Here is a 27,173-nt window from a genome sequence, read left to right on the forward strand (position 1 = left end):
CGCGCTTGTATGACGCAACGACTAAATTTAACGTTTTATTATCAGGACAACTTGTTCATACTGATATTGTTCAACACCTTTTTAAATATGTTAATTCATTATTTTTATTAATGTATTTTGCATTTATTTTAGCCTTTTCTTTGCCAAAATGAACGATGAGGTGCCACTTCCGGCGTCCATGACCGTTTGACCGTTGACACGTTGTAAGATTTGGGAAGCTCGTTAAAACTGTTACCGTGCAGTGGCGTTGTACGATATGGGATATTTTTGCCCCAGTTGGATATAAATTTCCGGTGGTGAATCAGGAAATATCTTTTGAAAGCCGTAAGTGTTGTCAAATCACCTTAATGTTATCTATGAAGGCTATATTTCTGATGCAAAAACAACGCTAAAGTAAAATGTTTTAGTTTCAAAGTCTCAAATGTAAAACTGATGATTATGCTAACGGCACAAACCATGGACGTATTATTATTTGTATTTGGATGTATTTTATTATTATTACAAACTGGTGGTGTCCAACGTTACACTTGGGGCACCAAACCACATCTCAGCACTACGTTAACACCCAAGAAGAAAAGACTATCTGCTTCTCTTCGATGTTACATAAATTACGTATGTAAGTTACTTTTTGCACGTTAATTATTGTTTTTATTTATCCACACCCATGGTGAAGCAAAGTAGCGAAAATGGGATTTAAATACCACGTGTAAATGTCTTTGTAAATTCTGCTATTGATTGGGCTGATTCATGCACCTGCCCCTCCACTTAACCAACCCCCTTTATTAGTAATTCATTTAAACCGATCCTGCAAAATATCCTCCGGCTAACCACAATATTTTGACGTGCAGACCAATAGCGTTGCATAACAAGGAAGTCTCTCCCCGCATGCTGCTCACTCACATTTGTTTTTCCGATTGTTTGTAACAGACCATGAGACCAAAACTTGGCCCGAGAACATGTAAACTGTACCTGATCCGCGTGATGATCCTCTTCTGTCATCAGTATGCAAAAGGTTTTTTTTGTTTTACGGAGTATATATCGGCCTACTGTATATTATTAATGTTACTGGAGGCTACTGTTTTGGTCGGCACGCATTGCATGCATGTTTGACTCCCCGAGAGGCTGTGTGTGTGTGTGTGTGTGTGTGTGTGTGTGTGTGAGGGGACCTGCTGGGACTATTGGCACACCCTGTTCTCTTTTTTTTCCCCTAACAAAAAGGCCTCTAGAAAACCCACAAATGATTCAAAAATAGTTGTCTCTATTTAGATTTTATTAATTTACTCAATTAGAAATGAACATGAGATCTGACAATCATCTGTAGCATTTTCCTTGAACTCCAAGTGATCTTTGAATTTTTGAGTTTTGTTCAACCAATTGTCCCACACCCAAAGCTATTCAAAGGTATTTGTTATCATTAGAAGATGAAGAAAGGCAGCAAATATTCACATTAAAGAAGCATTTTTGCTTTAAAAAAATTACATAAACAATCGATTATCAAAATTGTGATCAACTAATTAATCAATTACTTGATTAATCAATTCAGCTCTAATATCAAATGGTATTGGAGAGAGAGAGTGTGAGTGTGTCAGAGTTTATCTGTGTTTGGTTCCTGCGGTACAAGACGTCGCCTACACTGTGGAGATGTTATCCCACAGAGAAATGTCTAGAGAATGTGTCTCAGTATTCAACTCTGGCACTGTTGCCACGGCAACCCGATCGACAGAGAGGACTTGGTCGTCCCTGTGATACGATGTGAGAGAAAAACCCTGTCAAAATCCCAATACACTGTGTCTCTTGTCTGGCTGGCTGTCTCTCTCTCTCTCTTGCTCTTTTTCTCTCTGTGCGTGTGTACTCATTGACTCACACACTTGGACACACACCGTAATCAATTTGTTGAGGGAACACTGCCTATCTACCAGATCAGCTGAATTGCAAAGATGTAGCTCAACAATCTTATGCATAAATGTATAAAACGAAAAGATACTAATTTGTTTGAATTTTTTTTATTTTGGTGAAATCTTTGGTTCCAAGCAGTTATTGCTGTTTCTACCCCAGGTCTGCCACTTACATTTATTACTTTTTCTCTGTTTTACTCAGAACTCTGACGCTGCTGCTGTTGGATTTGTGAAGCTCATCATTTCCTCAGCTCCAAAGGCTCCTTTCCCATGACGACTGACTCAACATGAGGTGTTCAGAACAGAGTCCAAAATGTCTTTAACCACAACATTTACTCAGGTTTGTCAGAAACGTGAGATCTCCTCTCCTCAATGAGGCCAAACCAGACCACTGCACATGCTCAGTTAGCCTTTCAGAACAGATCAGAGCTCCTGCACTGAAAATTGTGGCAGAGAAAGGGGGACAGGAACAGCACATAATGGGAGTAAAGACAGAGTTAAAGCAACATTGAGCTGGCATTGAGAAAATAAGTAGAAAAGAAAGAAGATGAATGAAGGATGTATCTAATGGAGAGAGAATCAGGTCCAGGTCTACAGGCAGTCCAACCTAGGCCTTTTAGAAACTGTCAAAAGTACAACTTAAGATCTTAATTTTCTCTCATCAATATTGTTGATAGCTTGTGTAAATATGTGCGGGGAGATTTTGCAGTTTGTTTGTCTTTGTCAATTTATCTTTTTTTTTATCTAAAATTACATGACGCTTAACAGATACTACAAATAGTCTATCACACATCTACAGCTAGAACACCACCATGGTAGTGTTTTTTAGTGTTTTTGTGTGTGTGTTCTGTACTGTTGGCCAGCTGGTTAACAATACAGTAACTTTTAGTATAGTATATTATTTGCTGTAAGTTCTTTGCCGCTATCACATTATGTGGCATTATGTTGATAAATTATCTTAAATACGACGACTCTTGTTCTGCACATTCAATCATCAAAAATAAAATCGTTTTTTAAAAAATGACACAATACAACTGATCCAGCCAGGGTTATTTTTGGGAACTATTGCAGGTGAACAACCATGCATCGATCTCACTGCACAATGATTTTTTTTAAGTGTACAGTCTAATCTTAGCACATTATTACATGTTATAAATAAGATTATCACTTTAATCAATTTCCTACAATTCTATATTGCATATTATTTCACATACTTACCATTTAGTCACAGCTGCTAAATTTCCTCTATCCATGTTTTTGCAAAGCAACTACATGCTACATTTCATCCTTGCATGCAGTCTTCAGTTGGCTTTTGTAATGTTACAGTATTTTCTAATATTTCTGCTAGAGCTAGACCTATAAATCAGGCTGCTATTAGCTTATTGCAGATATATCAGTATCTCTGTCTATGTTGGCAGATAAATAACAAGGAATTGCATTACAGAAATGCAAACTAGGTTTGAGGTAATTTAGAAACAGTGGGCCCCATGCAAGAAGCACTTGTAGGAACAGATTTGTTCTTAAAATGCACACACAAGTGATTTAAGATCATTTGTGGTATTCATCAGGTTTTTTGTACTTAGAATTTTCTCTTAGATACGAACGAAATTTACGAGTGGTCCAGAGCTATCGTACGTGTCATTAATAGAAAATCTCTGCCTTTCTTCACAGGGGAGAAACACTTGTTTGATTTTAAAATTATAATATCCTAATCTAAATTAATTTGAGTTCATATATGATACCAAAATCAACAAAAAATGGAATAAAATCTAATAATATATAAGTAAAAAAAACTTGCAAAATTTATATTCTGTTTAACATATTTTTTATCATCATGGCTGCTAATTTATTTAAAAGGTTTGCAGCAACTTCTACATTTCAGTAGTTGCTAGGAAACTTCTCTCACTTCAACAGCTGCCTCGTGTCTCTCTGCAGGTCTCTGTCCAGTATCATCTTGTGTTGCAGCTGACAGTGTAACATCACCTGTGGAGTATAATACTCTCCTTTTAATATCTATGTGACCATCGCATCCCACCGCCTCCCATCTCAGAGCGCTTTACTTTAGAGAGATGTTTTTTAGCATCTAACATCATGTCAAAGCATTCCCTCTTTATTTCTGTCACAATACAGAGCTGCTCTGATGACGTGTTAGCTGGATTCATATTTTCTCATTGTTTCGGGTCTCCTACTGTCGCTCCTAAATTTGTTATGTGTTTGTCTTCTGATTTCTGAAAGCAGGGCTTGAAGTTGTGTGGTGTTTTTACTCTTTGGTAACTTGCTGTGAATGAAACTTGCCCACAAACGGAGTAGAATATGGAGACTTACACGGCAATTTTAGGGGTGTGGATTATGCCAATGATCACGTCTGATGAATGCACACCTCCTCATGAACAGCTGGCATTCATCAGGCTGAAATGAACAGTTTACAACAAGTTCAGGCAGTTAAGATGGTTTGTTGAATCCCATGTAGGATTTTCTTATTTTCCTCTTATTGCTTTGTGCAAGAACAAATAGGCTATAAGAGAAAAATAAGAAAACATTCATGTATGAGGCCCAGTGTATCCATTACAGCGTCCACCAGAGAGCACTGACAAGCTGATTTTTCAACTGTAAAATGTACCATTCGGTATGTATCGATCATAATTAAAAAAAACAAATCTATATCCAGATTGTTTGTCTATGATATGTGTTTATGAACTATCCACCAACATATCATTATCACATTTTTTTAAACTCCCAAACATCAATATTGGTATCGGCCTCAAAAACCCACCATTGGTTGAGCTATAATTTCTACAAATTTTTTATTCAGGTCTGTTTATCTGACACCTATAGTTCTTACTTAGTATTAGTATACTTAGTATTTCTAGTTCAGTGTCCTGTGTACTCTGTGCATATGACACCTAATATATATTTTTCTGTCCTGGAAGAGAGATCACTCCTTTGTTGCTCTTCCTGATGCTTTGTCCCACTTATTTTCCCAGGTAAAGGGGTTTGGGTTTTCTTAGATTTCCCTTGTCCAAGTCAAGGATCTAAGGATAGTAAGTGTTGAATACTGTACAGATTGTAAAGTCCTCTGGGACAAACTTATGACTATATGAATACATTCAATTTGACTAACAGGAGCCTCAAGGATGATGTTGTAGGCAACACCAGCCTTTTTCTGTGATGCAATACTTTTGAGAACAATCAGAAATATTGTTTGTGATAATAGGGTTGCCTAGTGGTCAGAGAATGACTCTTTAAACAAGATGACCCAGGTTCAAGCCCTGTAGCTGACCTAGGTGAGTCTGTCATTAACTATAAATGCTGTGTACAGGAGATTACTGGAAGGAATGGCATTACGGGCGAACAATGAAGTGAAAGACACATGTGTGTCATCACACAAGCTCTCACGCAAGCCAAAGAATTGTTCCCATGTGCTGCAGACCTCTATGATTTGGGAGGGCTGCGTGAGAGCAACAGATGATTTATAAAGTTTAGAGTAATGTAACCAAAGGGCTCAGTGACACAGCTGTGGAAGAACCAGAGAAAAGGGAAACAGAAATGACTGTGAAATTGGTCACGCTACGGGAAAAACACACATTCTTAATTCCAGCTCTCAGTTAGGATTTTTTTCTCCTCTTGTTTTCCTATGGAGTGAGCAATTGAGACGATAACTCACTGTTGTTTTTTCGTCTGTTCATGTAAGTGATTCAGAGGAAGAATTTTAACAGATAGACATTTCTATTCAGTGCTCTTATCTAGGACAGGAAGGCCACACCAGGGCCTTTCACTTCTCTAGATGACTGGATAGAAGTTGGATTATAGCCAGTGTTTTTTATTTAGTTCATGAATTTGAAGAAGCATAAAGAGGTGTTGGTGTCACCTATGCTGCTTGTGTTTCTTTTACGATATTATTAGGTAGTCTGTTACTATGATGAAGAGTATTGACCAAGCAAAAATTGATTTTAGTCTATAGTTCTTGGAAGCAATACAAAAATGTAAGATGATGTTACCAGCCACTATGTCCTAGTAGGATTTGTGGCTGATGTCAAAACATTCGGCCCACTGAACAAACATCTTGTCAATCATCAGTCTTTGCCCCACCTGCTCTGGGGAGTTTACTTGATTGGAGCAAAACTGTTTTGGTATTTTCTGATATTAGACTTCATAAATGATACTCATGAGCTGCAATAAACCATAGTAAGCATAGTGAACTGGCAACACTATTTTGACATCAAGTTGTTGTGTGCAAATTTTAACTGAAAAATGATCATGGTAACCACCCAAATCCTGGCAGCCAATACTCACTATCAGGTCTGAAATTAACACCCGCCAAGTACCAAATGTGGGTAGGTTTTCTGTTTGACAAGTAAATCTCGCAAGGCTATGAGCCACATTGGCGGGTAAATATTTGTACCAAAATAGTCATGTAATAAAATATCTGGCATGATGGGTCGGAGTTAATTACTCATGTTTGTCCCTATACGGTGTAGACACGCTGACACGTGGTTTTTTACACGCGTCTAAACAGTGCTACGAAACTGTAGGAGTACTTAAGATGGTCTGAGGCAAAGGAGCGCCAGCCACAGACCATCTCAAGTGCTCCTAGTTTGGCAGAACTCTTTACCGTTACGTGACATCAGCTATTCGACACCGCAGCTCTCCGCTAAACTGTCACTTGCCGCCAGTCTGCTGCTGGTCTGCTGCCAGCAACCGTTGATTAAATAGCTATTAATACCTTATTATCTCAACGAAATGTACTGAAACTAATGTATATGTCACACAAAAAGGCAATTCATTATTTCGGCTGGTAAAAAATATGCTTGGACGGTGGATTTCTTTCATCTACCAGTCCCCTTGGCAAGTGCATCAAAAGGTTAATTTCAGACACTGCTCATCATTTATGTCAAACATTACCCTGGGAGGGAGATCATGGTGCTCTCAGGAACCAGGTGGTTGCTTTGGAGCCCTGACCTCCACAACACCACTGCTCTTCCTAGACTGGGGCTTATTAAGGTTTAACTTGTTTCCTCTTTCCTTTTAGATACTATCTTCCTGAATATACTGTGGCATATTTTAGACATGTGGTTTACATGACTGTGTCTGTGAACACCACTGCTTGTTTTAGAAGACATTGCCAGTTCTGTGGTTCCAACGTACACCAGCCATAAGTGGTGGCATTCATCTCCAAAATATTGCCAGATGTGTCCACTTGTGCTCTTACCAGTTTAGTGAGCACAATGAAGACTGGCCGAGGTTCTGCACACAGGCTGTCCATGGTGTTTCTCTGCACTCTCAGCCACTTCATCATCTCTCCTCTAATTGGCTCTGGGGATATTAATAGCCACATCCATCACGAGAATGATTTACTTGTTTCAGTTACAAGGTTAATGCAGCCTCAGGGGACCTGGGTTGGCTATCATGTTGCCTTTTCCCTGGAAGCCACTATAGCTACTGTACAAACAGACAAGTGCAACTGCTGATTTTTGTCTAGCACTGATATATTTTATGATTTTTTGTTTGTTTTTGCTGTTTTCATGCCTCAACTTTGCTTGATTAAGGAAAATACAGCACAGCTGGTTTGATGACACAATCATGAGACAAAAACAAGAAAATTTAAGAATTATTTCATTTAGAAAAATGCATGTTATTCAAGTCAGAAAAGTAAGTCTCAGTGTGAATTTTTTTTTCTTTTTTCTTTACAAAATTATCTGTCAGTGCTGTAAGATGGCTTGATAAATCTTAATGCAAATTAAAATCAATTGCCAAGCTTGTCATTTTTAACAGTGTTCCTTTCCTCTGAGAGCAGCAGCAGCAGCAGTATTTGACCCAGCTGGCCCTGCAGCCAGCTATAAAACCACAATGACGCAAAAGCAGGGGCCACATAATTTGCATTAAAAGAGAAGATATTTAACCCTATGTGGTCATAATCACTGTAAGCTGTTACATTAAGCCAACACTGAACGGACCAGGCCCTAAATCTACCCTATGAACAATCGGTGTGCATGTTATAAGTGCTATATATACCTACAGTAACAGTAACTGTAATTCCATCACTCCTCTCTCTCACATGCTGTATTTAATGCTATTTATGTCATATGAGCTGTCACTCTACAGACAGCTGTGAAACACTAATAATCAACATCTGCGAAAAAATAAAACCAGATCATTTGACTCGCATGTAACTATAATTTTAACAGCCAGAGTTTGAATCTGATTTCATGACTTGGTTTTAAGCTATTTAAAGGGCAGAAAACAGTTGACATGCAAAATACCTTGTTTTGTCTGAGATAACTGAAAAAAAAAGTTACATATTTGTTCAAGCAAAGATGTTTTTCAGGCCAGCACAGTTCTACGTAGGTTAACAGAATAAAGACTCTAACAAAAATCCACATTTGTCAGTGCACCATTGTGAAATAACAATGCGTGGGCTCGGGAACCTTAAATTTAATTACCCGACATCTCAATAAGGCCTTCGTCTATTCAGCTTAAAGGAGTTACATCAGCTTCTCTCTCCCTCTCTGTCTCCCTGTGTGTCTGTGTCTCTCTCTTTCTCTCTCTCTCTCTCTCTCTCTCTCTCTCACTTTCTCCTCCTATTCAAATCCAAATTTGACTTTAACTTTATAATCCAAAAGGGGAAATTTATTCAGTCAGAGGTATATAAAACAGGACAAAATCAGACATTAACAAACAGTGCAGCAGTGATGGTAGCCGTCATCAGCATATGCACAGATGACTGTGGCTGTGAAATACTGTGATAGCAGCAGGAACAAAGGAAATCTTAAACGTTGTAGTTTGATCTTGCATTGCAATATTCTACCTGTGGCGAACTTCTGGGGCAGGGGATGAGTTTGATTTATGAAACTACAACTTAATCTGCATTTTAAGTGTTGCAGCAGTTTCAAGTGTGACATAACATAGATGAAAATAACCACTGTAAACATCTCAATGCCCTCGGTTGAACTTTTAAAATCAAATGATTCAAAATCCAGTAAATTGGCAATTTAACAGTTGGATATACATACATTTACAAATTCATCTGAACATTTAGTTATCTTCCCATTTCAGACTTCAAGAATATTTGTCTTTAAAAGAAAAGGAAGAATGGGCTGCGATGATTAGAAGTATTATTACAGTTTTCCCTGTTGTACTACTATTAAAACTACTATTAAAATAATAACAACTGATTCTAGAAAATACTTAACATACATTTATATTTGAAAGAAGACAGATATTCTCTCTGCAATGGCAGATTTTTTCCCATTTTGTTTTAAAAGAAAGATATTTGAGATGCCAGTTAAGAGGTATTCTTCCATGTGTACACACCTATACTCTCTTCTCTTTCTTTGTTCTCTGAATGTCTTTCTCTCTCTCATTCATTCACATGGTGAGGATACAGTGGGGAAATTTTGAGCTTATTTAAGCTTATTCCTATTATCTCTCAACATAACCATTTCCTTTTCTTGGCTGAAAATATCCATGATCTAACCCTCTGTGCAACACAGGGGACAAGTTAAGTGGTGTCATTTACCTCGACTGGTGGGAAATGCTTTGCTCTGTTTTTAGCTTTATTAGATAACTCCGCCTTCCCTGTGAACCTCCGTGCCTTCGGAAAGGAGTGACAGGGGAGGCCTACTGTCCCATATGTCTCTCTGTCTCCTCCTTCCATCCATCTTTCTTTCGTCATATGCACGCAAGTAATTTCATCAAATAAAATCTCTTGCTTTTAATAGGTTGTGTCAGAGGCAAGATGAGTCGAGAGTAGGACAGCGAGGTGGAGGAAATAACAGGATATATATATGAAAATTCAAGGATAAGAGCTAAGCGATAGATGAGCACAATGAGGGAGAATAACATGACAGACCCTGGTGATATAATTCACTCGTGATTCTCTTTTAAAGTTAAGTTGGAGTGGATACAAGGGCAAACAGCTTCAGAGCTCTTATCGTGGGTCACTGTGAAATTAGATATGAAGGGTCATGGATGGAAATTACACCAGCCTCTTACCCATTTCATGTGGTGTTTTTTTTAGATCCGTTTTGAATAATTCTTCCTCAGTCAAAAGTTTAAAAATAGCCATGATTTTGGAGAAGGAACCTAACACAACAGGCCAGCATTCCGAAATTTTTAAATTTTATCCTGTTTAGAAAATATTTTGGAATGATACTAAGAGCGAAGCATGTTTGAAATTATATTATTTTGTTTTTAGTAATTCTATCCAGTTTCGAACATGTGGATCTGAACTAATTCGCTCTAACGCCCCAAGAAAAATGTAACACTGTAACACCTGTGACCACTTTGCGAAACTGCCCTGTGTTTTTAAAGACGGAAGTTGTTGCAGTAAATACAGTAAAAAGACTGATTGCACAATTGTTTGTTCCGTGTGACTGTATAAAAGTCTATAAACCCTAAAGTCAAACCAGTCATTGGTGGGAAATAACGGACTAACAGAACTTTCCTGGAAACATTGCTTCATTGCCTTCTCACTGCGGCCATGTACAAGATCCCACATGTTAAATAAACCAGCTTAATAATGTAGCAGTAAAACAGCTTAACAACTTAGCATCCACATCCTCCCTAGTTAATGTTAGTGGGGAGTCACTATAGGAGGTACTGCAAAAGAGCAAGAGTCAGGTTGATTGTTGAAGTTGAAACCAGAGAGCATTCAGACAGTTCATACATCCACTGAGGTTGCTCAATCCCTTGAATTTGTTACTTCAATTTAAAAGAGGTTTCAATTTTTTTTTAAATTGGACCTGGATCAGCATCACAATGTAGAGAAGTGGATAATCAGACTGATTGGCAGATGATCACTTTGTTGTTTTTTCGTAGAATACTGAAATTCTGTATTGAAACGTTAGGGTCTTGTACAAATTAGTTTATGTAAAATTTTAGTTGAGTCAGACTCATGAGCCCACTGAGTTATGTCCATAAAAATTCATCATGTTGCTGTAACGCCACTTATTGTAAAAATGTAATCAAAATTTTCAAGATTGCTCAGAGTTGATGTGCACCTGTCATCCAAATTTGGTTGTAGTTGCTTTTTTGAAGAGTTTTTATTCTGGCTAATCTATATATATATGTGAAAAAAAAATATTTGCAAATCTTGAAAATGGCAGGCAATCAGTTTAGGCCAAAGAATTTCAGGGAAAAAAATCACCTAACGGTTCAAGAGTTATGAGCCAAAATGTGAAGTGCAACATTGATGTCCACATGTTGGGGCCATCTGCATCACTTGTTAACAGTTTCTCTTTGACCTGTGGTCAAAGATTCTGCCAAGTATATTTTGAAATATTATGCTAACTAACACACAAACATACAGGACTGAAAGCACAATGACAGGGTTATGCTAGAAAGGAACTAGTTAATGTGTCCGACCACATCGGAGCACAGGTGTTTCTTTTACAAACTGCTGCACTCGGGGTGAAAAGTTATAAAGAGGTTTGAGGCGTGGTAATCGTTTAAATGTCAGGATAACGTTGCATGCTTTTAGACAGTCTCTCCTGGAAGATATGTAATGTGTTTTTACTTGATTTTACACATGAAAAGTGCCAGAAGTAGTTGTGTGAATAATTTTTCAGAAATTGTTGTAAATGTCATCAATGAAGAGATGACAGGATCATCTACCATGGATGCTGGGAAGAGGTGTCTGTGGTGTTTGAGTGTGTACATTTGAATGCATGCAAACATGAGCGCCATGTTTGTTTGTGTGTTTCTGTGTGTGTATATGTGTTTGTGTGTGAGAGGGCCTTATGGCACATCAGGACAGTCCTGTCAGATTGTGTGTGGGCTGCGGTGCTGAGTCTGTGTCACACTGTGTTCCCGTCTTAGCATATTAGAGCCAAACCTCTGTGATGATGCAGCAAACGCAATGACATCAAAGAGAATGAAGAGTAACATAGTGCAGATGTACTAATACACATTTCTTATTCCATTTCTTGAATTCACTTTCCAAAACTGTCCTGGGGTTTGATTGTGGTATGTTTTTTTTCTCACAGAATGGAAGGCCAGGCCACTGACCTTTTAGTGGCTTTTTAAAAAACAATTAGATTGTGGTTGACTATCTGTGGGAATCTTCAAAACAGAACCACAATCGAATAAATACGCTTTTTTCTTTTTGTACTCATGTCTTTGTCATGTAGGGTTCAACTAAGCCATGTATTATTCTTACAGAGTTGAATTTATTTGATCATCAGGCAAATAATCTACAACAATTTTGATGAGTGATTAAGTCATTTATCAAAAATATGAAACAATTGCTGGTACCAGTTTCTCTGATGTAAAGATTAGTTACTTTTAGTTAATTTTTAGTGTTTATATAATTGTAAATTTAGGTATCTTTAGGATTTTGACTGTTGGTCGGACAAAACAAGCATTTCAAAAACATTACCTTGGGCTCTGGGAACATGTGTTTGGCATGTTTCACACTTTTTTGACATTTTAGAGACTTAACATTTAATTAAAAAAATAGTTGGCATATTAATTGATGCTGAAAATAGTTATTACATGCAGACTTACGTCTATAACTGTTAAATATTTATTTGCATTGTACCTTTGCAGTCTAATATCGTGTTGAGGTCGGATATTTGTGTGTATTTTTTGGGATGGCAGTGTTGCTTGTATGCTCAGTCTGTAAATTGGTTCACAGCTCTTTGGTCAGGTCGGGTGTCAGGAGCAGCATAGGCCTCTAGGGGCTGTTAGCACAGATTTTAGACTCTATTGTTGACATTGCTTCAAATATTAAAGGTTCTTTTTTCAGCACAGGACCCAGGTGCTCAGTTAATACAGTTTCGTATTGGGGCGCAGCCTAATGAAACATGACAAACAAGTGGGAAACCACCAGAAGCATGACTGTGACCCAATTTGTTGTTCACACCCATAGTTGAGAAAACTAGGCTATGAGGGGGAAAAAAAACAGAACAAACAGATGGAATATATTCATGCTTTGCTTTTAATCACTTCATAGAAAAAGTATTTCAGATTTATTTTTGAACACAATATACAATTGAATACCATACATTGTGTGAAACATTTAATAACCCACCTGCAACAACTGGCAGACTTGAACATATTATTGACAATAAAAAAGACCCATCTCTCATGCAGATAGTGCTAAATCTGGCTAACCATTTGGACACAACTAGGACCAAAAAAAGCTTGAACATAGATAAACAGTGTTAATACTGACAAATTTGAATTTCAAAACTGCTAACAAGTTTGGTCAGAAAGAGTTCACACATTAGCACAGTCAGTTACATAAGATCATGTTTTGTTGTTAATTCAGAACGATTCACGTCAGTGCCGGGCGTATTGTAGCATGCTACCAATACCGTCCCCGTGTTATCTACTTTTACATGAAGTGTGATAAGTGTAAAAGGAGACGATTGCTTTGTGTTTGTCAGTCGAACCTGTGTCTGGCCTCGTATATCAGCAATCTGCATTCAAATGCTGGATGTAGAAGCTTAGGTTGTGACAAGCCGCTGAGAGAAAATAAGCTATTTGTGTATTTTGATACCAAGCATTGACTAAGCTTCTGTGTTCCTTAGCTAGCTTGTATGTATCCTATATCCAAGCCTATGCAGTTTAACATGTCCTCTATGTCACCTCTGGGTTACCAAATTGCTGCTGTCAGATGAAAACATTGTACCTCCAAAAACTAAATTGGTCCAGGTTTGTTTGACTCAAAAAACAAAGAGGAAATAAAGATATTTGTAGACCTATGAGAAAATTTGGGCCATTATTTAATAAATCTAACAAAGAAAAGCTTTTCAGCAATACTAAAAGCATCCATGATATTAATTGATGTTTCAAAGTGATGCCATAATCACAAAAAAATGTGTTTAATAAAATTAGTATAACATTTTTCATTTTCTTGACAATTTCAACTTTTTAGTAAGAGAAAAATGCTATTTTGGAGTTGCAAGGTTCTCACATGACAACAACAACATGTCTCTTTAGCTGCTGCTCTGCTGGGCACTCAAAACATTGTGCGAATATATACTTAGATATATTTATATATATTTATATATATAAAACAATATATAATACATATATAAAAAGACTCTAATCCGGAGTCTTCTACACATTAGACACCACCACTTCCAGGTAATGCAAGTGCATATAAATTAAAATAGATTTTACACTGAACCAGTATTTCTTATTTACAAGCTTAAAGTATAGAATAAATACACACTGTTATAAACAGCAAAAAGGACCAACTTGAGCTCCTAGCGACAAACGGTAGAGACAAAGATGTGGAGTGATGGGGGTAAGGCCTGATGACAAAGTCAACACATCCAAACATACAGAAACACACACACATACAAAATCTTCCATACATACATACATACATACATACTGCACACAAACGATTGCCACTTAAGCATGCTGGAGTGAAATTAGATGAAGTACCTTTGACTATATCAGTAAACCAAAATGAAAATGGAGAGACATGATAATAGATGCTAAGTAGAACATCCAGTTTTGGAAAAATCCATTTTAGAAGCCACAGAAGCAGAAATGTGAGGTCTGCAAACCATTTTCAAACCATTTCCCCCTACATATCACTGAAATATACAAAAAAAAAACGTTTTCTGGTTTGCTTTAAAACTAGAGTGCCCAATTATTCCTCTTTTTTTGAGAAGGGTACAGTCTGCCATGCTGAATCCAGCATTTCCATCTGTGCCAAATCCTAATAACCCGACTGTCCTGGAAACCTGATACAGTGGAGGGGGGAGGGGCAAAAATTCAATTGACGTCAATGAGCAGAAGCAGCACTTGAGGGATTTTTTATCGTGAGGAAGAAATAGCCGGCCTGATTGTTTTGGGGTCGTGTCCGTGGAGCCTAGAGGGGTTTGTAAACCATGTGAATAATGGCACTGATGAGGGTCTGAGAGCGCCTTTCAAACAGGCAGCCGTAAGAGCACCTTTAATCATCTGGTCTGGGCCTGATTGCAGAGGGGCAGGGGGGCGTTACATCAGACTGGTCTGGGGTCAGGACCTGTTCCAACTAACAGGATTATTAAGACTGCAGCATACCTGTAGGCTAAAAATAGATTCACCACTGTTGTGTATTTCGTCCTTGTCTGAGTTCATTTCTTTTATCATAGATCTAAGCAGCTTGTTGTCCTGAACGGTTTGTTTTTAGACCTGCCTGTATTTCTGCTGATTTCATCTGATGGTAGATTGTAAGTTATGGGGGTTTGAAGAGGGCTAACTTCCATTTCACACCACATGGAAACATGATGCAAAAGTAAAAAGAACAAAATGTTATCATAAATCAAATCATAGTTTTACAATGAATTTAGCTGGAATATGTATGATTCTATAGTTGCAAGTGTGAGTTCTTATCTCAACATTGAGCATTTTGCATTAAAGTTCAGCTTTGGTGTGAAAAGGCAGGAAGCCCAAATGGTCTGCAGACTGAACGAAAAGGAGAAGAAAAGATATGCTGAAGAAACTGAGTATGAAAATAGGAGAAATGTATTTCAGTGTGATTGTGACATTCATTAACTGGCATAGAAAGTAACAAAGTGAACATGTAACATGAACCATGAATGAACATAGATGTTTAAATTTCCATGTGTAAAGAAAAACACTTTGTGCTCAGATTGAGAAAAAAAAATGTGACAAAATGTGCGTATAATGTGGGTTTTCATGTTTCCCTATTAAGATGATTTTGTCCAAGAGTTGTTTGTCGACGTTTGTTTGGATTTCTCTATTGCCCAATACATGGAAGACTGTTCTCCTTTTAACATACAAAAAAGATTTTGCTCTCTCAGATATGAAAAAAAAACATTTCACAGACATACTAGAGTGTTCAATAAATAAAAAACTATATAAAGACATTAGTAAAAAAGGCACACAAAAGTCCTTTGACAAATGGTACAGGAAAAAAGTAAACACTTTCTCTTGCTATACAAACGTGTCTCCATCAGTAGATCTTACTCTATGCTACTTCTAGATCATATCATATCTGTAAAAAAGTCTTAAGGTACAAAACTTCTCTCAGTAGTGTCAATGTCCATTTAATGCCAGTCCAGAAAAGAAAAGTAACCATTTCCCAAACTGGCCAAAATCCTTCAAGTTCCACCCTCAGTCTCGCCTGTCCATCAAGACTAAAATGTCCGCAGTAATTATTTCCTGAGAACTCTGAAGCCGCATCACTGAAACTGTCCGTCCGTGTCTGGCTTCAAACACCCAAGTGCAAGACGCCCCTGTGCGGGCCAAAACTAAGCCCTTGCTTCTGTGGGCTTATTAAAAAGCACAGCTGCAAGAGGATCTCCCCTCTTTTTCCAAAAACTTTCAAATCACCATGTGAGCCTGATGATGGAAGCCCTATGTGTCTGTGGGTGACGCCTCGTGTGTCACGATCTCTATTGCCGTCGTGGGCTCCATCATGCCACCCTCCTCGTTCGCCTGATCGTCCAAATAGTCCAGGGGAGGAGAGCGAGAATCTCCTAGACTATCCTCCTCCTCCTCTAACTCTTCCTCTTCTTCCTCCTCCTCCTCCCCTTCACCATCTTTCTCTATTCCATCCAAGTCCTCCTCCTCCAAGGTCAGCTCAAACTGAAATTTCTCCCCGCCTCCCTGCCCTCCAGTGCCTCCGCAGTGTCCGTGCGTGCCCTGGTCATAGAAGGGCGGGGAAGGGCTCTGGGGGATCATGCTCTGGTACCAGTTCCTGTTGTCCTCCAGCGTGTCCAGAATGTCCTGGGCATCAGGGTGGACCAGATCGGCCCAAGTCTCCCACAGGGGGTGCACAATGTAGTCAATGAAACCCACCTGGAAGAGAATGAGACAAGCAATAGTTAGAAATAAGTTTCTTTTAAAGTTGTGATGGACGTACATAAATTTGTACAGCCATCCTTGCTCGTGCGTAATGCGGTTTCTACTGTATGTGCAGTATCGCCTACCTGGCTCTTCTCCACGGAGGCTGTGTGTTTATCACACATAGGGCTGATCTCCATCCCCCTCTCCCTCTCTCTGTCTCCCTGGTGGAAGAACTCCTCCATTATCCGATCAGTCCACTGACGATACAGCTCCAGGGACTTAGTGGGGTTACTCAGGTCAGCACAGTGCACCATGTTACGCAGCACCTAGAAATGATCCAGAATTGCAATTAACTGAAATGTATCATAAGGTAGATATCCCCTATTGTATGTGTTGGGCTAGAAATCTCATAAACATATCAAAAATACAAAAATCCTGGTGAAAATTTGAGGGGGGTTTGTAAAAACTGGGAACAATGAGCCTCTCCGATGTATAATCCAATATCCAATATGTATGTGGTAGATCACTTTACAACAACTAGATTTAGGAGAAATTAGATTCTTGCAGAACAGACATGAGGCTAATTCTATCATGCTCTTTGTTATGAGAGGAGGCTGGTCTGCACAACAGTCTAATAAAGAAGAAATCCTAGAAAGGCCATTAGGGGAAAGGTGGAGTGGGGGAGCACTTACAGGTAAAAAGAAGATGGATGGAGTAAGAAAAGGAGTGACAGTAGGAGCAGAGGTCAGCTATGTAGGAGGCTGGCTAATGATCATTGGCTGAGTGACCTCCAATAACACTGGCTATTGATTAGAGCTATTAAAAGCAGGTAAAAGAGAGGTGGAGGGCTTACAGTATGTCTAGTCCCAAACTCACGCTCCATATAATGTACACAGTTTTTTTTGTATAATTAATTTTTTTTTTTTAAGTTAATAAGTTGCATTGCAAAAACAAACACCTACCTGTATTCTGTCTGTGTAATTGTCCAGCAGCAGCACTCCAGAGCTCGTCACCTTCTTGGTCTCCACCATAGTCTTCAGATCAGCCAATAGACTCATGTGTTTGGACATGTCAGTTGCCAAAACCTAAAGAAAGTAAGAGAAAAAAAATTCCCATCCTAAGAATCAGCATTGGGACAATTTGGACAGATTATTATTTATATGAAGAGGGTTGTAGAAGAGAAAAGAATATGAATCTCAATATTTTACCATGTCAATGACCATCTTGCGTAGAGACTGTCGCTGCTTCTTCGTGAGGTTCTGGAAAATATCACAGTTGTCTTCCTGAAGTAGCTTGAATCCCACAGCCAAATGATGGTTCTCCAGCACAGATTCATCGTTGTACATCAGCGCCAGCTCAGAGTCTGGACAGAGGCGAACAGAGGTCGTTATTACAACTGCTGCTGTTGGGTTGTTGAATACACACCTTATTCATGTGTAAAGTGACATTTTTGACTTACTGGTATTGATTAGGAATTGGTTTGATACTCCAGGGTGGTCAACATCATGGATAGCTGCAGCAAAGATGGCTGCAAGGATTTCAAGATCTGTGAAGACCGCCTGTAAAAGAGCAACAGGGAAGAAGGAGAGAGGAAAGAAAGAGAATTTAACAATTTCTGAAGATAAAAAATAGCATCAGAAAGAACACAGCCATTAATCCATGTCCACTAACTATTGATTCCCAGAGAATTGTGTGAGGGAGAGACAACAGACCCTGGGTTAAACATGAAAACTTGATTTTCAACCTTAATGTGGCAAGAAATGTAATTGTTTCTGTCACGTTCTGCCTTTAAGGAAAAGAGCTGACAAAATCTAACAAAAGAGGGACTAAAGTTGGAGGGAAGAAAGGAAGTTCTGTCAGTAAACTGTAATGTGTCGGAGCAGGCGGAGGAGGGGAAAAGATGATTCAATGGAAGGATGTTGCTCTTCGAGGATGGTGTGGTGATCCAGGAAAGAGGCGCATGGGGTGATGTAAGCATATTTCTCTAATTTAGTTTTCCCTTATTTCTGTGGATGTGCACTGGTGCCCAAGTCAAAGCTAGGGACGATTTAGAACCTCCGGAGTTGATAGACAAATGTGGATAAGATATTGTAACAAGAACCTGACCCGAGGCACTAAAAAACAGAGCACAACCCTTTCTGTCTCAAATAATTATTATGACTTACATCGAGGGCTGGAGTTGAGAGGAGGATGTGTGTGGACTGGGCTACGTCAGCAGCATGTAGGCTGTTATGGTAGGCCACATCTGAATGGTAGTGATCTTCCAGTGTCATCATGTAGGCCACAAACGTATCCACCGGGATCTTGAATGTCTTTAACAAGTCCCGCTCCTTGAAAAAACATCATATCATAGTTAGGAATTAGTGTAGATAGTTTTAGTAGCATTTAAGGCAACAATTATGTAATAGACATGATGGTATGGAGAGTACTAATAATAGCACATAGCAACGCTTCATACCTGGAAGATGGCGTACATGATACAAGTAAGAGGTCGGTTGTTGGAGTATTCCGACACGGTGAAGATGTTCAGGCCCCACTTGTTTAGGTCCTCCAGCTCCTTGGACAGCAGCTCCTCCTTATCGGTCTTGACGCCAAAGCGTGAGATGCTGCTGCTGGAGAGCGAGGGCCCATGGGAGACCTTCTTGACCCCGCTGATCTGTGTCATCAGCTGCTGCTTCTGCTGCTTCTTCTTCTCTCGCGTCTTGGATGTCGGTGATGGGATCTCCACCTCATTCTGTTTGTCTGAAGGAAGGGAAGATTTCATGTATTTTAGAAATAAGCCTTTGCAACAAATAATGCAAGACAGACAAGACATGTTTGAGAGAGAAGTGGTTAAGATTCTCATTTAACCTCATACAGCGTGACTCTGTTTGAAGGCTGCCTGAGAACCCAGGTGCACTAAGAAACACCTGCGGCACATTGGTTCCTGAGGGATTTAGTGATTCACCTATTCATTCATCATCTGTCTGTCCATTCATTTGTTCATTCATGCTCCCCGTCCTCCACCTGCAGTCTCTCTCTCTGAGCTCCGACTGTTCATTCGTCTCCGTACCTCTCCCTCCCTCGCAGCACTTTTTTCCCTGCTCTCTCAGCAGGTGGCTCACATCTCATCTCTTGTTCTTTTCACTCTCATAGGTCAGTCCATTGACAGACTAAGAGCTGGTGTTTCTGCACAGTTAAGTCGGTCATTGAATAAGCTGCCACATGTTTTGCAGCTTTATCAAATCACTCACTAAACGGGGGGATTTTAATGTTTGGTCATCTATTCAACTACATTTAGTCTAGCCACAAATAAATAGAGTGAGAAATCCAAAAATAAACACAAAAAACATGCTAGGCTTTCATGTTCCTTTGAAACAAGATCATTAGAGAGATAAATCAGTCTTCACACTTGGCATGTTTCCTGTGCCGATTTTTTGGCTAAGTTTCCCGTAATATTTTTGAAAAAGTGCAACCAGGCACTTGTGTTTACTGCAATCACAAGAAGAATTGAATGAAATCCTGCAGGGACTGGCTATCGGCAGGTATGTGAGCTGTGCACTCATCTATCAAGCCTCGACTCAGCTCATCGCTGGCCTATCAGCCTTCCCCTGTGGAGGGTTATTCAATTACCAGCTGTAATTCAAATAATCACTTTCACTCTCATGCTCTCCCTCTCACACTGTTTCTCTGCCTTTCTGTCTGTCTCTCTCTCTCTCTCTCCTCAGTCCTCCAGTGGTAATTGAGAATGGGCAATTAAGCACTCTCAGACATGTGCTGCGTGGGAAACAAGGGGAAGAGCAATATATTGCGCTCTAATTTATTACAAGCCATCAGTATCACCACTGCTGTGTGTGGTGTTTGTGTGTGGCCTGTATATGTGTGTGTGTGTGTGTGTGTGAGAGAGAGAGAGATCGAGTTGTGAGGGAGACAAGTTCACGGTATCATTCTTAACAAACATTTCTACATATTAAAGTACCAGTATACAGTGAACACTGACACACTGATAGCACAGTTTTCATGATTCTAGTCTGATTAAGTCTCTCCGTTGCAGTCTGGCCTGCACTGTGTCATCCAGTCACATGGGTAGACAATCTTACACGTTTTTTCCTTCCTCTGTTTTCTCTCCTGTGCATCTTGCTCTCATGTGAGTCTTTCTTCTCATTTTAGACACGGATTTACAAACAAATTAAGCAGATGAAGTAAAAATCTTAGGTATCCTGCTCTATTCTGTCTCCTTTGCTGTCCTCTGTCACCTCCCACATTTATTTCAATTTCATCTGATTCCTTTTCATCCTCCCCCATATACTTTCCTGTGAGAGACGCAGATACAGTAGGGACAGGGGAGGACTTTTTTTTTCCCCTTCACAGTAAATTCCCTAAACTAGGTGTGTTCTGCTGCTGGCCGATCAAAGGGAATTATGACAGAATTATGTTGGGAGGACAGCTGTGGCGGGGGAAAGGCACACGTGAATGAATGGCCAACAGGCGGTCAGCCAAGAGTCCTCATCGGAAAGCGAGAAATCACAGTCTGCATGAGTTCTCCATGAGAAACTCTGTGATCTTATTTATCCAGGAAATTATCCAGATTCCATGAGCACAGTTGTTCTGTTTTACCAGCAGTGCGCCTCAACATCAGCCATAAATTTAAAAAAAAAAAACACATAGTTCACGATAAACCGATGGGGATTTGAAAAGAATGACCTCTGCAGAACCAGACATATGGCAGGAAAATGTAATTTCTCAGATGCCCTGAATGAATGCTTCCATAAAAATAATATAAAGCAGAAATACGTGGATTACTGATGTGATACTAATCTTAATGGATGGAAGGATTAAACAGTCCTACTGGTCATCTGAGGCCAAACCAGACCAGCTGTGCTGCTGGCTGCAGCCATTTTTTCCCCCTTTTCATTAATGTTCTTTCTTTCTTCCTACTACTAACAGGGTAATCCTGATTTCTTTATCAAAGCGATAGTCATCTCTGTCTGGATTCTCGGGGCAGCAAGAGAGGGAGGGAGGGAGAGCCGGAGGGACAACAAGGTGTCCCTGCTGACAAAGATGCATTAAGATGGGGATGAGTCACCAGAGCTCATCTCTCTGCCAGCAAAGGGGGTTCCTCTGTACCTCGACTTCCTCTTTCTCTTCAGTCAGTTCCCTCCCTCATACGCTTCTCCTCTGTCTCTCTTCACCCCTCCTCTCGCTCTCTATGATCCAGTGGTGAGGGATCCGCCAACAAGACTACACCGGATCAGGATGCTGATCGATCAGAAGCACAATGTCTATAAATAGTCTTAACTACCTCTACATACATTCTGTCTGGCTTCTATTATCCTTTTTGTTTATCAATCTATATTATCTTCAAATCATTCACTTGTCTGTCTCTGAGCTCTGTGCTTCTGTCTTCTAGCTATCACCATGCATCTGTGGAAATCTCAAATTTACCAAAAGCCAACTTTGAACTCATCAAGTAAAAATTTGTTATTGCACTGCTGCCGCATTTACGTGTTGTTTTTCTGGCTTAATGATGTGGTTTGGAACATTTTATTCATGTGGGTGACAAACCACAGACGCATTGCCTGTAAAGATGATACAAATTCACATATATTTACGTATCACTATCTATTCTCAGATCTTGAAAGTGCAACCCACACTGACAGCATCAAGTTCCAATCCACTTGCTCAGATTCTGGCTAACAAGCTCTCTTGTCATTCAAACAGCACCTTTCATAAAGAAGTCAACCACGTCAATACCTTTATTTCTCTTAATACTTACAAAACCGAAATATATATTTTTCACTTAAATTTTAATGGCCATTTCGAGCCTGGTGTCATAAACCTCTAGACGAAACCTAATGGCGCAGTGTTTTATGGTACGCCCCCACAGAAAAGCCTGCCAGAACAACTTGCACAGCTTAGCATCATGCAAAAGACCGAACCTCCACACAAACAATGCGGCAAAGAATCAGAGAAGTGGGTATTTGTGTGAACAACCAAATATTTGTGGATATTTGTATTTTTGGTGGAAAAAACAGGTCGTGATCAGAGTCTATAATGATAATGGTGGATTATAACAAACCAATTTTGTGAAATTTGTGAAAGTGATTTTGAGTGCATGTACATGAGACTTTCATTTACCTAGGAAGGTGTTGGAGATGAATTCGGAAACCTGATTCCCTGATCGACTCATCTCAGATAGGTGCGTCAACTCCCGATTCAACATTCTCTTAAACTGCAAGGGAGAAAGAGGAGGGGGGGAGAGAGAGAGAAAAAAAATGTTGTTAGTTTCCACTGAGGGAAAGCCTGGGAGAAATTATGGTACAAGATTCCATGGAAAATACAGCGGTACTCAGTTTCATTCCAGCAGCTCAACTATATTATTTAATTAGTGTACAAACAATGGGGGACACACATCTTATTCCCCCCATTTTCCCCTAAATTCATTAGGGTGCGGATCATTATTTGTATTACCGTTGGGGAGGCTATCACCTTTTAATTCCCCTCAATTCACCCTCTGCAACCAATTTACAATTTTATTACACTGAATCACATTTTTGGGGCCTATTTGCGTGCTTTACTTGCGTCAGTGTGCAAGAATTTCAATGATGTCAAGAGGAAAATCTGCACACTGTTCCGGACACTTGTTTTTGTTCCAACATTTTAGCAATTTCCGTGTAGTTTATATATTTTGAAGAGTTTTAAATAGATGAAACAGTTAAAGGAGACAGATGCATTTGACAGTATACAGAGACCCAGGCACTGCAGTAGCAGCTGTTTATGACAGACCGATGCATGCGCGTGCACCCACATACACACCAATACACATACAAACACACAGCTCTGCAGAGGGCTCAAGATGGAGCCTCAGCCACAAAACACCATTCTGTCAGACCCCCCCCCCCCCTCACCACGATGGAAATATCTTTTGGTGCAATTAGGAGCATGGTGTCCTGAAAAGCTCCACAAAAACAACTGATACTATGAAAATGCTGAATTAGTTTAGATTTAGGGCCTTAATGCAACAGTAACACAGCACAGTGAGGTACAATGAATTGAGTGCGGTATCCCAGCAAGCTACGTAGATAAGCGCCACACACCTTAATGTAACCCCAAGACACCGACAGCAGGTAATTGGCTTCAGGCATTTTGGACCCCGTTTTCTCGTTCCTACACAAAGCCAGAACTGTAATCCAATAGAAAAAAATAGAGGCAGTTGAACAGGATTCTTTCAGCGCCAAAAAGGACAAAAAATCCTCTCTTCTTTCCTCTCGTGTTTCTCTTCTCAGCAGCTAAGAGAGCAGCTCGATGATGGGCTCATTCTCCCTCTTAGCAGCAGAAAAGGGCCAGCTCTGAGTTTCCATGCCGAGGGGAGAGAGATGGTTGGATGGATGTGGAAGAAAAGCAAGGGCTGTAGCTAGGTTAGGCGAAGGAGGAGATCCAGCAGGCTCGGTGGATCGGCTGGAGAAGCAGCAGCAGCTGGAGCTTTTGAGCTGGGGACTCTCAGTGTGCTGATGAATAATGGAGAAGAAGCGAGGAAGGGAGGAGGGGAAAAAACGGCGATGGAGACAGGAGGAGGAGGAGGAGGAGGAGGGATTGAGGCAGCGATGTTCATCTGACTGGAGGGGGGGGTTCCTCCGCTGGATTTGTCTTGCTTCGCTGCTCTCACTGCTGTAGCGCTCACTCCCCCTCCTACCCTGCCTCTCTCTCTCTCTTTCTCTCTCTCTCTCTCTCTCTATCTGTTTCTCCCTTTTTCGCTCTCTCCCTCCCTCTTCTGTCTCTTTTTCCCCTGCTGTAGTCTGCCAGCCCCAGCAACACACTCTATTCAGAACACATGATTTGACAGAAAATGGGGAGAAGGGGGGAGCCCTAATTACGGCTTGGTATTGGTGTATATATGAGTTATGAAGGAGTGTTTGAGTGACTGACATACACTGTTCAGACTTTCATTCCAGATGTAACTTTTCCTCTTCTTTTTTTTTTTTCCAGCTGTGCGACCACTGCAGATAATTCCCATCCTCTTAAATTCCTAGCCCCTGTAATAATCTCTTAAAGCCATTTTTTATGAAGTCAGCCATTGTGAAGGAATGTCATCGAGCCACACGGCAATGCCTCTCCTCTCTACAGTAAAACAATGAGGTAAGAGAAAGAGGAGGATGGGGCACGTTTTGAGAAATGTGAATGCACAGCTCTGTATTTTTATCGCCATTATCTCTATTATCATCCGCTCCTCTCCCTCTCCCTCTTTTGTGTCTTCTGTTGTCTCCTGACATCCCCGAGTGTGGCGGCCATTGTGGAGAACTCATAAGCCTGTTCATTATCTGCATCCCATAATAATATTAGATGCTGTCAGGGTGTCTGTGGAAGGCTATTTTTAACAGCCTGCACCGAGAGACAACCAGAGAGTGGGGAAGACGGTCAGAGATGGGAAAAAAAAAAAGAAAATAGAGGAAGAAGGAGAGATGGGAGATAATTGCATCCTTCCCCAATTTAGGTGACATCAACCCACGGTTTTCTCTCTGCCTCTGAGTAAGTGTCTGTACGCCAATTACCAGGACACACCAACGCCATGGCAACAGCATCAGGCAACTAGTACAAGACTGTTTTCAGAGAACAGGAGAGTAAAGGAGGAGAAAAGAGAGGAGAGGCTTCCCCTTTTCCTTCCCAGGCAGACATGTGGTGTAGCTGCTGAGCTGTCACGAGGACACACCACACACATCGCCTCTGCTCACATCCACCGATGCACAGAATGAAAATCCCTCCCCTCCTCCTCCTCCCGCCCTCCACTCCGTTTCTCCCTCACTCTCCACCACTTACATGTCAATTTCTCTCCCGGCTGCCACTTGCCAACACAGTCATCAATCTCTTGGTCTGTCTGCCTCACTGGCAGAATCAATGGGCTGTCCTTGGAGCAGGTGTTGATACTGCTGCAGTGTACAAGGCTAGGGCCACCTGACTGGAATATACTGTTACATCAGTACCACTGCCAATTTTGAAGCGCATTCGTGCTTTTGTCAATTTTGTCTCGACTCTTGTTTGTGAAACCCTCAAGGATGGCGACAAAGCTTTGCTGGGAAACCTCTCTGCTAATGAGAAAATATCCATAGTTCTAGTCACTTCAGAGCCAATCCACAGGAAACTGTAAACAGAAGTTCCCAGAGAAGCTCTCAGTCCAATATGCGTGTGTTTGCATGTGTACGAGTTCGGAAAGATGAGGGGGAGATCAAAGCTTCCCCGAGAGGATTCCGGATTATCCTCCCACTGAGGGAAAGAACCAGAAGCAGGGAGGTAGGACGCAAGAGAAGAGGAGAAAAAAATAAAAAAAGAAAGAGAGGAGGCAGCTCTTTATATAATAGCTCACTGCATAATATATAAAGAAACCAGAAATAACAGCAGGGGATGTCTCTCTGCAATGTGTTGAAGAGCGATGCTTCCCCAGAGGCTGAAAGAAATGCCTCAGCACACATACACAGCAGCAGCCTACAAATGCAATTATCTGCAGTTAAGCACAGTCGACACTGACATGTCACATGCATGTTTTACACACTCATACCCATATGTTTCTAGATGAGTGTGTTATTGCCCGTGTGTATTTGATTTTATTGTTCATTCAGGGGCAGAAGGGAAGCCTCTTTACTTCCTACTGTCACCATGACACTGGAGGAAGATCAGCTTCTTAGGTCTGTGGGTATCTTTTTCTCACATACCCACATACTGTACATTTCATTGTTTTATCCATCTGCCTCTTACCATGCTCAGGCATCTTTTGTTCTCTCTGTGTCATTTCTTGTCACAGTTACTGTCCTGTTCTCTTTTTCCTTCATTTCTGTCTCCTCATTGCTTTTCCACATCCTTCCTCTCTTGCTCAATTTTCCATTTCTTGTGTTTCTATTGTTGTTGTCATTTTCTCTCTTTTAGCTCTGTGTCTCCCTCTCCTAACCTTTTCCTCTCATATTCCCCTATCCCTCTCCCGCTTTCTCTCTCTCTCTCTCTCTCTGCTTGCATGGGGTTGGGTTGATTCAGCAGAGAGCTGCTGTTACAGAGGCAGAGAAGGTGAATGGAGCTTGTGGCATTTCATTGTGAGAGGGGGGGTGGGGGGGGGGGGTAAATAACACCGCGCTCCTCCATTCAGACGTGATCCCATCGGACAGCTCACTGTGGAGGGCAGTCAGGCGGACAGGTAGGCAGGACGGCAGATACGGAGTCTCCCTCTGACACGAGACTCTGAGCTCATGCACTCTCAACAACATGCTTCCAGTATCTGACCAGGCACTACACATCAGACTGTTAGTTTTTTTTTTTTTAATAAAGATGTGGCTGGCAATGTATGATCTGATTATAAATCAGATTAATGACAACTTGTAAATGCATACTCAGATTTTTTTTTTTTTTAATTAATCTGATTCAGTTCTATATTTTTTTTTACAAAATGAGTCAATATTAAACCTTCTGGGGTAGATATCTTTGCTTTTTTTGTTTTTGCTTTTTTACTACTGTTGGAAATTCTTGTTTCTATTAAAATGAAAAACAGTACTGCTCCTCTGTTCA

At 40.3% G+C, this 27,173-nt stretch overlaps 1 protein-coding gene and 1 long non-coding RNA gene across 8 annotated transcripts in view; one reads left to right on the forward strand and one right to left on the reverse strand.

Moving 5' to 3' along the window:
- The first annotated feature begins 10 nt into the window (after positions 1-10).
- LOC122988493 lies at positions 11-27,163 on the forward strand. 3 transcript variants are annotated; one of them, XR_006404810.1, is made up of 3 exons: positions 11-324; positions 2,098-2,235; positions 23,918-27,163. It is a non-coding gene; the product is annotated as an uncharacterized LOC122988493 (long non-coding RNA). The 3 variants fall into 3 exon arrangements; XR_006404811.1 differs by lacking the exon at positions 23,918-27,163 and adding an exon at positions 6,925-7,606 and having other exon boundaries at positions 12-324; XR_006404809.1 differs by having other exon boundaries at positions 20-324; positions 24,615-27,163.
- pde4ba (phosphodiesterase 4B, cAMP-specific a) overlaps positions 12,814-27,173 on the reverse strand; it is a 143,667-nt gene continuing 129,307 nt past the window's right edge. For 4 of the 5 annotated variants that reach the window (XM_044360827.1, XM_044360826.1, XM_044360828.1 and 1 more), the window contains 8 exons: positions 22,767-22,860; positions 19,108-19,391; positions 18,815-18,979; positions 18,109-18,208; positions 17,858-18,012; positions 17,612-17,734; positions 16,793-16,975; positions 12,814-16,661 (listed from right to left, as the gene is read on the reverse strand). In XM_044360827.1, coding sequence (XP_044216762.1) covers positions 16,218-16,661; positions 16,793-16,975; positions 17,612-17,734; positions 17,858-18,012; positions 18,109-18,208; positions 18,815-18,979; positions 19,108-19,391; positions 22,767-22,860 — 1,548 coding nt within the window. In that variant the 3' untranslated portion in view covers positions 12,814-16,217. Of the gene's footprint in view, positions 16,662-16,792; positions 16,976-17,611; positions 17,735-17,857; positions 18,013-18,108; positions 18,209-18,814; positions 18,980-19,107; positions 19,392-22,766; positions 22,861-23,725; positions 23,927-27,173 lie in introns of those variants that run through there. The other variant, XM_044360830.1, reaches the window with a different exon arrangement.

This window comes from Thunnus albacares, chromosome 9 (assembly GCF_914725855.1).
Source record: "Thunnus albacares chromosome 9, fThuAlb1.1, whole genome shotgun sequence".
NCBI lineage: Eukaryota > Metazoa > Chordata > Actinopteri > Scombriformes > Scombridae > Thunnus > Thunnus albacares.